General features: G+C 47.7%; 1 protein-coding gene across 5 annotated transcripts in view; it reads right to left on the bottom strand.

Annotated features, from left to right (window-relative positions):
• The window catches only part of EML1 (EMAP like 1), a 196,883-nt gene that overhangs the window by 8,471 nt on the left and 175,567 nt on the right, over positions 1-12,845 (bottom strand). For all 5 annotated transcript variants that reach the window (XM_043921463.1, XM_043921461.1, XM_043921462.1 and 2 more), the window contains 7 exons: positions 11,967-12,101; positions 11,155-11,254; positions 9,278-9,432; positions 6,932-7,057; positions 6,330-6,461; positions 2,784-2,851; positions 67-155 (listed from right to left, as the gene is read on the bottom strand). In XM_043921463.1, coding sequence (XP_043777398.1) covers positions 67-155; positions 2,784-2,851; positions 6,330-6,461; positions 6,932-7,057; positions 9,278-9,432; positions 11,155-11,254; positions 11,967-12,101 — 805 coding nt within the window. The remainder of the gene's footprint in view (positions 1-66; positions 156-2,783; positions 2,852-6,329; positions 6,462-6,931; positions 7,058-9,277; positions 9,433-11,154; positions 11,255-11,966; positions 12,102-12,845) is intronic.

Genomic DNA, 12,845 nt, shown 5'->3' with positions numbered 1-12,845 from the left:
TTTTTAGAGACATCTATGCAGGGCTTTATCTCTTGGAGGTTTACAGTGAACGGTCTGTACTCTAACCTGGTGAGTAACGCATCACGGAGAGCTGTTCGTTTCCATCCGTGTGGACGGTGACCAAGTCTTTTGTTTCTGTGTCAAACACGAACCACCTGTGTAAACAGGAGGAAAAGTACAAATCAGTTGTTTAGTGAGAAAGTGAAGTCAGACCATGACAGTCACAGCCAGGCTATTAGAAACTATTAAGAGCTTAAAGATGCTCTGTATTTGTTTAACAAGAACGCTTATTCCCAGCTTTCACTTAAAGAAAATTTCCTGCATGTGAACATTTCCTAAAGAAAGAAGCAGCTTACTGGCTACTGACGTTATGGCTGCTGCTGCTGCTACGTCGCTTCAGTCGTGTCCGACTCTGTGCGACCCCATGGACTGCAGCCCACCAGGCTCCTCCGTCCGTGGGATTTTCCAGGCAAGAGTACTGGAGTGGGGTGCCATTGGCAGGGCTCCTCAATGTTTGAGTTTTGTCACTTACACATGAAAGGAGAGAAAACCCTAGGCAGGGAAGATGGCCCAGCATCTAACCCTGGGCCTGTGGCGAGAGCAAGTGGCAAAGGGGCCACTGCTTGAGCTTGCCCTGAGATCTGGCCCGGGCCAGGCAGAAAGGGTCCAGCAGGCTGGGGCCGGGACAACCTCGGGCTGATGCAGAGCTGGGCCAGCCTCTGACCTTCTGTGACGCTGGTGTGCAACCAGCAGGTGAAAGAAATGCCCAGAGGATGGCAGAAGGGCGAGCAGAGGACTGGTCTTTGAATTTAGGTCCTCTGGGCTCAGTTCCCTCAACTGTAAAATGCAGGAAAGGGCCCAGAAACGGCTTTGCAGGCTCAGGATCCATCAGTCCAATTATAACTGGACTTGGAAGTGCTCCGGATCCTCTAATTAGGACACGGTGCTCGGTCAGTGTGTGAAATGGTGCAAAGACTGAATTCTCCTGCCCATATGTTCTCAGGTGGCGGCAGCACTGTTTTCAGGGGTGAAAAGCAACAAGGGCACCCTGCTGCGGCCACTTCAGACTTTGATGCCATCCATTCATCAGTGTGTCCACTGAGCCAGCATCATGATCCACTTGGGGCCCTCATCAGTCCCACTCAATGGGGCTGGTTGGCCCGACACCTGGATTTGGCTTCTCAGCTTTGCTTCCTTGTGACTTTCTGCTTCAGTGTTAGTCACTCAGTCACTCAGACTCTGCAACACCATGAACTGTAGCCCTCCAGGCTCCCATCCGTGGGATTTCCCACGTAAGAATATGGGAGTGGGTTGCTATTTTCTTCTCCACATTTGTCTTTAATGTGCTATTGAACCTGAACACAGGTCACAATATAAGAAGCAGAGAGACTGTGGGGACTAGCTATGCCTCTAAACGCCGTGTTAAGCTTCCCCACTGAGAACTAAGCCTGGGACCAGGACTAGAGGTGGGGGAAGCGTGAACGGAGGGGAGGGGTTAGTCTGCGTGTCCACTCTCTTCCACCCGCAGGACACCGTCTGTGATTCTGACCACCTGGCCTCGTCCCGTGCTCTGTCCTGCCAGAGTCAGCATGCAGCTGATGACAATAACTGGCTGGCGGCCATTCATCAGAGCCTGCTGAGTCAGAAGCTTCGTCTCTAAGAGAGGTCAGAGGAGTGTGCGTGTGCATGTGTGTGCATGTGTGCACACATGCGTGTGTGGCTTTGCAGAATTCATGAAGAATTCTGCTGGATAGGTGCTCAGCTCTCAAGATGCTGCCACCTATGACTTACGAGTGGTTACTCTTTATACACATGCTACAGTCCTAACAACATAATCTAAGTGGTATGCTCTCTTCTGAAGCATGTACAATGTATGCTGTACAATATTATATAAGTTACAAGTATACAATATAGTGATTCACAATTTTTAAAGCTTATACCCCATTTATCGTTATTATAAAATATTGGCTATGCTCCCCATGCTGTATCACACATCCCTGTAGCTGACTTTACACTGAATAATTAGTACTCTTACTCCCCAGGCCCTGTTTCCCCCTGACCACTTTCCGGTCCATAAGTGGTACACTCTTTGGAGAGCAGGAAAGCACTAATAGTATATCAATCAAGCTATAATAAGTGTAGACAGTATGACAAACAATATAAAAGCACAATCGAATCTTATAAAACAATGACAATAATAACCACCAAAGTCGCCTGCCAGGCAACCCCAGGAGCCACTTCATATACTATCTCCCTTAATCATCAGTGTTTGGCAAGGCACATAGATTGCCACCATTCTCAGAGGAAGAAACAAGCTCAGAGGTCACGTAACTGGCTCAAAGACACACTGCAGCTAGGTGGGGAAGCTGGGATTCAGGCACAGATCTGCCGCCCGGCGTATCGGAGGCACTTGGCAAGTGAGGGTGAGCTGAGTCAAACACGAGGCTTGGGGACTGGGCAGTTTTTACAATTTTGAGAGGCAGCAGGAAAAAGCGTCGTAAACCCCTCAATGCTTTGACACCCGGGAGCCCCACAACCGTCTGTGCGTGGGGGTGAGGCCTCCTCCGGGAGAGGGGACCACAGCCAACTTTAGGTTTTCCCAAGGTCCGAAACGGGGAGGACCACTGTCTCAGGTTTCACTGCCGAGTCATTAATTCCTCGCCAGTCATTAGACGTTGAGTGAGGCAGCCAAGGGCTACCCTGACCGGTCGCTGGGGAAACACACACAACAGGCCTCTTTCCCGTGAACCCTGAAAGCACAGCCCACACCGACACCCACTCACCTCCCAGTCAGTGTTCCGACTGCAACCACAGACCCTGAAGGATGAAAACCAGAAGACTGAGCTGGATCCTAAAATGTTGTAAAGGAAGTGTAAATTGATGGCCAGACACAGCGCGATTACATAAACACACACAAGCACAGCTCTAATCCCTTAGGGCTACGTGGCCCCATTAAAAAAAAAAAAAAAACAACTCTTTTTTTTTTTTTTTTCCTTCTCCACAGAGGAAACGCTTTCCTACTTTAGTGGAGGTCATGTCTCAAAAATAATACAATTTTATCCTTTTATAATTTTTCTTTCTGTTTTAAGTTTTTAAAAAAACTTTTTGACTGTATCTCGTGCTATAAGGGAATCTCAGTTCCCTGACCAGGGATTGAACCCACGGCCCTTGCAGTGGAAGCATGGAGTCCCATCCACTGGACTACCAGGGAAGTCTCTCATTCTATCTTCAAAGTAGAAAGTGAAAGTCGCTCAGTCAAGTCCGACTCTTTGTGATCCCATGGACTATACAGTCCATGACATTCTCCAGGCCAGAATACTAGAGTGGGTAGCTTTTCCCTTCTCCAGGGGTTCTTCCCAACCCAGGGATTCAGCCTAGGTCTCCTGCTTTGCAGGTGGATTCTTTACCAGCTAAGCTACAAGGGAAGCCCAAGAACACTGGAATGGGTAGCCTATCCCTTCTCCAGTGGATCTTCCTGACCCAGGAATTGAACTGGGGTCTCCTGCAGCACAGGCAGATTCTTTACCAACTGAGCTATGAGGGAAGCCCATTCTATCTTATATCCTTTCATATCTACAGTAATCAGATGCCAGATCAACAAAGACATGCTCTTCCTTCAAGTCTTGGAAGTCCCTTTGGTTGACCCCCATGCTGAATGGGAAGTATGTGCTCCATGTGTCTGGAAATATGACCCTTGCACCCAAGGCCATCAGGTCAATGCTGGATGAGCACCTCCCACCGCGTGCAGGACACCTGGCCGTCACAGAGGGATCTCAAGATGAGTAAGGCGCATGCCAGCCTTAGCGCTAGTGACACACGCATGTGTTTGTTACTAACAAGGTGGAACAAGGCTGATGGGAGAAATAAAACACAATAGAGAGGGAGCACTAGGTGAAGTCAGATGGGGGAGCTGGGCTGAGGCATGCTGGTGCTGGGGGCCTTTGACTCAGGCCTCCTGATATCGGAAGAACTGCCACTGGTAAAGGCGGACGTGGACACAGCAGCATTTATTTGAATGGGGCCTTAAGGGGACAAGAACACGATCCAGGACATAGAAGCAACACAGTCTGGAGCATATTTGAGGAGTAGAAGGCAGAGTGCTGGAGAAGCCTTGAGAGACCCTTGGACTGCAAGGAGATCAAACCAGTCAATCTTAAAGGAAATTAGTCCTGAATAGTCATTGGAAGGACTGATGCTGAAGCCGAAGCTCCAATCCTTTGGCCACCTGATGGGAAGAGCCGACTCACTGGTGAAGACCCTGATGCTGTGTAAGACTGAGGGCAGGAGGAGAAGGGGGTGACAGAGGATGAGATGGTTGGATGGCATCACCGACTCAATGGACATGAATTTGAGCAAACTCTGGGAGATAGTGAAGGGAAGCCTGGCAAGGTGCAGTCCATGGGGTCACAAAGAACTGGACATGACTTAGCAACTGAATAACAACAACAAGGGAGAGCCATTGGTTTTTCAATGCAGGACCTACAGGGTAGGGAACGGGAAATCATGTGGATGATGCTAGTAATGTGGGCTGCATGGCCAGGACAAGGACCGTGGTCACCAGGAAAAACACAGTGAGAGGGACTCTTTCCTTTCACTGAAAAGAGTGATGTGATTGAATCTGCATTTCAGATGACTTGGTAGGAGTACTTGGGATGAAGTGAAATGAAAAGAGATTAATCAAAGGAAGACCAAGAAAGCAGTAACCCTGCATGTGGAAATGGAAGGAGGTATTGGTATACCACCGGATAAACTGGAAGAAAAAGAGAGACAGTAAGGAAACTCTACGGGGACTGATTATATTGTGTGCTAAGTCACTTCAGTCATGTCCAACTTTTTGTGACCCCAGGGAGCCCACCAGGCTCCTCTGTCTATGGGATTCTCCAGGCAAGAATACTGGAGTGGGTTGCCAATCCCTTCTCCGGGGGATCTTCCTGGCCCAGGGATCGAACCCACATCTCTTATATCTCCTGCACTGGCAGGGAGGGTTCCTTACCACTAGCACCACCTGGGAAGCTGGGTTACATTCCTGCGATGCTTTTCCAAAGTGGGGGCCGTGATAAAGCTCAGGGCCTCCATAGACAAAAATCACGTGACTGGAGGCTTTACTGTGCAGCTCATTTGAGGCTCATAACATTTTGAGAGGAAGATACTTGAGTGCGTCTGCCCAGTCACACGGCCAGGACGTAAAGGAGCTAGGGCTCAAGATCTCCTTGGCGTCTGGTTCAGCGCCGGTGCTGCGATGCCAGGCTGGGTTGGTTGACAGTCTGGTGCTGGAGTAGCCGGAACGCCCTTTAGCCGGGCTGCCGTGTGGACCCAGGCCGCAGGGAAGGTCACTCTCCTGGACCACTGTTGTGGATTCCTGGTGGCCAGCTGTGCACCAACCCCCCTGGTGCCAGAGTCACCTCCCCACGGCCCATCATCCCAGTGCTCAGCATCCCCAGTGGCCAGTCACCTCCATCCACTCGCAGATCTTCTCCAAGAGGGAAGGGCTGAAACATGGACCCAGCACACGAAGTGCCGGCGACTCCATGGGTGTCGAGAGGGCTCGTGGCGGGGTCTGCAGAGGGGCTGCCCCTCACTCAGGCTGTCATGTATCATGAGCGATGCAAGCAACACGGGAGGTGCTTTGAATCACTATAGATGCAGCAGAAGACCTTGGCGTTGGGTGTGAACTGAGTGCGGTGTAAACACTGATCTTGCCAAGCCATCTGACTTCTCTAAGCTCCAATCTCCTAATCACTAAAATCAAGGTTAAAAACTTCACCTTCCAAGGCTGCTGTCAGGATGAGCAGTAACATATGTGCAATGCCCAGTATGCAAACAGTGCTCAATAAATGCCGACACTGCTGCGTGGCACGTAGGGAGAGGATCCTTCAGCACTCTGATGTACGACTGGAGTTCCTTTTGCAAACTCAGAGATGCACTGACTCTAAACCTGACCTGAACCATCAAACTCAAACTGCAGAGATAAACTGGATGCTGTTAGAACAGCTAATCCATTCCCATCAAAAAGTTGTTCTGTAAATAGAATACAGGCTCCTAACGAGGGTTCCTCAGCTTTTTAGCCAGAAGAGACTGCACTCAGGAAACCCAACAACCAATCAGAAAGGCTTACGTGCTGTCTGAAAAAGCACGGGTAAACTAGAAATACATGAATGAGACCCCCTAAGGTGGTGTTTAAAGCAATGCAATTTGAAGGCGATAAATTAAGTGACACTTTCTTTGGGACAAATTTATATCACCATTAATCTCATGCAAAAAATAAAAATAAACCGATGTGTTGCAGATGAATTTTTGTAAGAAAGATGGAATAGAACATGCAGGTCCACCTCTATAATTTTGTCCCAGACGGGCCGGTGACCAACAGCGTCCCACAGGGTGGCATGCCTGTCGTGCCCACAGGTCAAGAACTGAGGTTTTGAGGCATGGATGGCCAGTCCCCAGAGCTCATCGGTGTGACCCTACAAAGAACAGAGACAAATGGACGCCCTCTGAAATATTACCACCAGCACTCGGGGGCCCGACAGAGCAGCGCGGCTCACTGCAGGCTCTGGAACTGTTCCCATCTGTTTCTCTTCCTCCCCCTGAAGCTGAGGGAGGGGATGTTAATATAAAACACAGGAAGAATCGCCTCTTTGTAACACTGTCTTATGAAAGTGAAAGTGTGAGTCGCTCAGTTGTGCCCGACTCTCTGTGACCCCATGAACTGTAGCCCGTCAGGCTCCTCTGTCCATGGGATTCTCCAGGCAAGAATACTGGAGTGGGTTATCATTCCCTTCCCCAAGGGATCCTCCTGGCTCAGGGATTGAACCTGGGTCTCCTGCATTGCAGGCAGATTCTTTGCCATCTGAGCCAACAGGGAGGCCCTGTCTTATATTCTACTATTACAGAACATGAAGGTGTTTGATGGACTTGTTGAGCTGATGCCTACCTGAGTGATGGGTGTGAAGTCCCCCGACAGCGTGCCCTGCAGAACAAAGTTTCTGGTCGTGCCTATCAATATCACATCGCCTTTTCCTTCGGCCACTGTCCGTATGGGACCAAACTGTTCTGGAATCTGCATGGAAAAGATTCCAGGTATCATTAAATTACTAGTTCCATCATTCAAAATACTTGTTTACTTATCATGATGACAGCTCCTGTCATAATGACACACACATACACACACATGTAACAAGGAGACAGAGAAAGTACTTGAGTTGAATGATCCAAACCCCAAATCGTATGTTTAAACTCCAAACATTTTATATACCTTAAAATAATGAGCAAGAGTAAGGTTGTAAAAAAGAGGACCAGCTGGGTCCTCTGTGGCGACTTAGATGGGTGGGATGGGAGTGGATGGGTGGCAGGGAGGTCCAAGAGGAAGGGGACGTATGCACAGGTGATGCTGATTCCCTCTGTTATACAGAAAACAACACAACGTGGAAAAGCGATTATACTCCAACTGGGAAAAAAACTACAATGAGGCACTTTTTTCTGGACAAGATAAAAAAAATAATAAATACTACTGGGCAGTTTACTCTTTACTTGTTATGACTTCTGCTAGCAGAAGCAGGTAATGTTTAGGAAGTAAGGAATATGTAACATGCTGTAATAAGTGTTCCCAAAAATTTATTGTAGCTTGAAATGATAAATCTTTTGGCAACTTTATTTAGTTTTCAAATCCACTGCTCATGCTAGTACACGTGTGATTAAGTGTTAATAAAAATGATTTCAAAATACATCATTCAAGAACAATTTTCTAGGATAAAATAAGCAGAGGTTCTTGTACTTTTTCAAAGAAACAAAAATCACAGCCTGGGGTCGACTCCAGGCACTGTGGTTCTGGGACGGTAAAGAGTGGCCCGTTCTCACACACACTTTTTACCAGTGGGTTAGCACAGATCTGAGAAAAGATGATAACAATTCATGCTGATAAAGGATTATAGATACTTAAAAATGGTAAGTATCTTCTATAATACTAGATGAGGCTTTGGACTATTTCTTAGGATTGCAATGCTACTTGGGTTCAAAAAAATGCTGGTCAAATCTTATTATAAAAAATGCTACCACAATTAAAGTCTCCATGAAAAGAAAGTGATTTCCAAAACTCAGATGAAGGCCTCTCTTTATGAAGAGCAGTAATCAGCAAAACAAAATTCTCACACTGTCAGAGCACATGTGATGCTGTCCTCTGATGTCATTGTGCTGTGGGCATCTGACTTAGAAAGCTATGGTGTTTCCAGTAGTCATGTGCGGATGTGAGAGTTGGACTATAAGGAAGGCTGAGAGCCGAAGAATTGATGCTTTTGAACTGTGGGGCTGGAGGAGACTCTTGAGAGTCCCTTGGACTGCAAGGAGATCCAACCAGTCCATCCTAGAGGAAATCAACCCTGAATATCCACTGGAAGGACAGATGCTGAAGCTGAAGCTCCAATACTTTGGCCACCTGATACCAAGAGCCGACTCACTGGAAAAGACCCTGATGCTGGGAAAGATTGAGGGCAGGAGGAGAAGGGGGTGACAGAGGATCAGATGGTTGGATGGCATCATCAACTCAAAGGATATGAATTTGAGCAAACTCTGGGAGATAGTGAAAGACAGAGGAGCCTGCATGCTGCAGTCCATGGGGTTTCAAAGAGTTGGACACAACTTAGCAACTAAGAAAAAACAAAGTTCTACAAGGTGTTCACACTATGCTAGAGAGGAAGATCCTCAACCTTCAGATTGAGGCCAACCTTGATTTCTGTCTGCTCATAATTTCCCAGGGCCTGGGAAAGAAAATTCAGACAGTGTGTAGAAGGAATATTGCATTTCTTGCCTCTGCCTCCTACTGGAGTCCAGGGTTTCTAATTAGGTAATAAGGAGGTGAAAGAAATGCCAAGAGAAGTCAAAGCTCTAGAGACAGTGTTGGTGGTGTTCAGTCACATTCAAAGCAGATACTCAGTAAATATCAGTTCCAAGTGATGATGTTTCCAAAGCAACATGCTGGCAATTACAGGGAAAAGACAATAAATATTTTAAGGGTTAATCAAAATGTGGATAATACTCCCTTGTAAGATTGCTTCTATGATAATACTCTAGACGTTGAAATGTGACCACCTCACATTTTATAAATCGAATTCCATTTTAGTAAACTGCCTTCATGATTCTATATAAAATGTTTCCCCATTTTGTAAAATTTTATCAAAACAGTTTTCAAAACAGTAAACAGAAGATTTCAAACTCATAAGGAAACTGGTTGACATAACAGTTTAAGGTTAAAAACGAGTGTCGGCAGTGTGACGTGCTGTCTCACCTCGGTTTTATGAAGCTTCTGGTAATTTCCATCCCAAGAAATGAGCTTGCGGTCCTTCCCTCCTCCCGACACAAGCGTGCCGTCCCTTAACATACAAAGTGCGAAAATACCGCCCTCGTGGGCCCCTGGAACTGCGTAGCTTATTCGATTCGTACCTAAACACAACGAGAAAACCACGCTTAGGACGCTGTCCAAGGGCTCACCTCTGCCCATCTCATTTTTGTTTTAAAACGAGATATTATCAGTTAGAACACCAATGCAGTGTGAATCTATAAAGGATTCAATTTCTGCATGTTCTCAGAGCAGTAGACAAACATGAGAGAAAAGTGGAGAAGGAAATGGCAGCCCACTCCAGTATTCCTGCCTGCAGAAGTCCATGGACAGAGGAGCCTGGCGGGCTACAGTCCATGGGGTCGCAGAGAGTCAGACACGACTAAGCGGCTAACACAGACAAATGTGAACTGGGTTACTTTCTAATTAAAGAACACAGGGCAAGGGGGAGGGGAGGATGAACCAGGAGATTGGAGTCAGCAGACGTAAACTATCGCACATAGAATGGACATACAACAAGGTCCTACTGCGGAGGAGCAGGGGACTGTATTCAACACCCTGACAAACCATAACGGAAAAGAATATGAAAAAGAATACACAGGGCTTCCCTGGTGGCTTGGGGTAAAGAATTCGATGAAGAATTCACCTGCCAATGCAGGGGACACGGGTTTGATCCCTGGCCCAGGAAGATCCCACGTGCCTTGGAGCAAGTAAGCCCGGCACCACAACTACTGAAGCCCAGGCGCCTAGAGCTGGGCTTGCAACAAGAGCAGCCAACACGCCACAGTGAGCCGGAGCTCCCGCTCGCCCCAACTAGGGAAATGAAGACCCAGCACCGTCAGAAGAAGAATAAAAAAGAGGATGTAGATTTATACGTACAACTGAATCTCCTTGCTATAGAGCAGAAATGAACACAGCATTGTAAATCAACCGTACTTCATTAAAATAACTTAAAAAATAATAAAGGAAAACATGCTCAGATGGAGCATGTGGCTGCTAGGAGTTCAGCCGCACCACACGTGGCTGAGAAATGAGCTGTGAGTCCCTGGACAAGTGACCCGATTGCTCTGTCTCAGTTCCCTTCTTGGTGTCATGGGGCTACTGCCATTCCCCTGCACTGTTCTCAGGGTGAAATGAACCCGCGTGTCTGCAGAGCCCGTGGCACACGGGGTAGCAGGGATACCACAAAGGTCACCGTGTTAGCCGACCTTACCCTGGTGGCCCTGTTTCTGCCTTCACCCCGTACCCCAAACACTGAGGCCCTTGAGTACAGAGACGGTGCATTTTCTCGGTTTTCCTGGCCCACGGTAATCACTCATAAAGGCTCACTGAACTCGACTCAAAGTGTTTTTGAGTCAGGAGTCCTCCCCATCACACTGCTTGCCCACTGATGCCCACCTGACTCATCTGTATGCTCAGTGCCTGGCACATGGCTTCGGGCACATAACCAACACTCGGTCAATGTCTGCCAAGTGCTGTGTGGAGCAGAGAAGTTGAACGCTGTAGAGCTAAATAGTCTTCGATGATTTCACCATTACGAGTTGTGATCAGATCTCCCCATAAAGCGATTAATTCCATTACAACATCTTGGGCCTAAAGAACCTTTCAGAACAACAGAAGCCAACAGCTTACGAGTTTCATTTTTCTCTGTCCTAGTTTTTTTGATTCCAAGTTACACACGCACACATATATGTAAGTACCTATGTATCTTGGAATCAAATAGTAAACTTGGAAATGATATTAACGGACAATTTTGATGGGAGCCACTTTGGGCTTCTTACTTAGAACATTACCCAAGTGTCTGCTTGAGGAGCATCGCTTGTTACCTTTTCCCCACACCAGGATGTTGCCACTTGAATCTCCGGTGATGGTGTCACCGTTTTCAGAAAAAGTCACACAGAGGACGAACTTTGGCTTTTCTTGTTTCTGCAGAATGTTTAAAAAAGAATATATATGTATGTAAGATCAAGACATCCTTATGCTTGTGTTAAGAACATTGAGAATCACAGGCACCCCAAGCTGGATAGTGTCAGTTATTGCTACCACACTGCGAGCCTCTCCTTCTCATCCACCATTACGTAAATTACGCCCTGAGATCATCTGGTCTAAAGTATCAGATGCTTACACGGCTGCAGGCTGTTACAGCAGGAGAGGGTGTTGGAGTGGCCAAGGGGCGGTGTTGCCATGACTACACAGGATAAAGCAGTCCTCCAACTCAGCCTCTGGGCCCACAGGGCATCAGGTGCCATGTTGGCGCTCTCATGAGACCTCAGGTGCTGGGCTAAACAGCACCAAGGCTGCCCGTCACCCACGGCAGACTTGCACTGCAGTCTCCTGGGCGCCTTCTTCGTTGCTCTTTACAATCAGCAGACCACAGTGAGGGCCGTGGCCCTCTGGCACCCTTTCCTGGCACTTCCCCCTGTGTCGGTCCTAACACTAGTGATCAGCATCACCAGTGTCATCCATGAGGGGCTCCCCAACTCTGTCAGGGATCTCCAGGAATAGTCTTTATCATGACACCCCCACTTTGGCCAATTAAAACAAATTCTAAGGCTGCGATGCCTCAGAGCTTCCTTAAGAGCCAGGGGATCACAAGCACCACTGGTGAAAAATAAAATGAGATGCAATTTCACCTTACCTCAAATAATCCTTGCTTCTTAATAAGGGAGCTTCCTTCTAGCGTCCAGAAGTAGAGGTGGGACTTTCCACAGGTTACGATTATATTGGTGTCGGTGGGGTGGAAATCCGCGGCAAATACGGCTTCGTTTGAACACTTTGCACAAAACAGGAGAATCAGATGTCTCAGATCTCTTGAGACACTTAAGGAAATAAATAAAATCTGAACCACAAATAAGTAACTCAGGGTGAGCACCAGGCCTCCTGATACTTCCCCCTCCCCGAATTCACCTTCTCTAGTCACTAAACTTGTGTGTGTGTGTGCCGACACCTCTCCTTGTCTGTTTCCCTCACTGGGCCCTGCGGACAGGACCACGGAGTCTCCTTCTGCACGAGGACTCTCGGGACCTGGCATGGAGCAGGCACACAGCCATGCTCTGGCTGAAGGAGAGGCTGGGACTTAAGAACTGCAGGTCTCAGTCTCATCGAGTGAGGGCAAGGGCCCCGGAACCTGGATTTTATTCAGCTCCACCACTCCTGGCCCACTCTGGCTGCCCTCTTTGCCTGGTTCTGATCCCCAGGACTCTGCTGGCAGCTTGGTGACCGAGTCTGGAGTCCAGAAGGGGGGCTGGCTCTTTGGCTATCACTTCACCAGCCTCACCCTGTTATCAGTTTTCATGACTTGCACCCTGTTCCCATGAATCTGACCCTGACTGCTCCTTCTGCTTGATAATTCAGTTATACATTCCTAAACCTAGACAATAACTTGCTCTGATTACTTCCAACTAATGACACAGCAAGAACTGAAATACTTGAGCAAAACAGAGAAGGCACAGCTATAGTATAAAAACAGGTGTGCTCACGCCCTGTTAGAATACAGTCTGCATCCCCCCCACACACA

This window comes from Cervus elaphus, chromosome 13 (assembly GCF_910594005.1).
Source record: "Cervus elaphus chromosome 13, mCerEla1.1, whole genome shotgun sequence".
NCBI lineage: Eukaryota > Metazoa > Chordata > Mammalia > Artiodactyla > Cervidae > Cervus > Cervus elaphus.
This window is presented reverse-complemented; position numbering and strand designations above follow the sequence as displayed.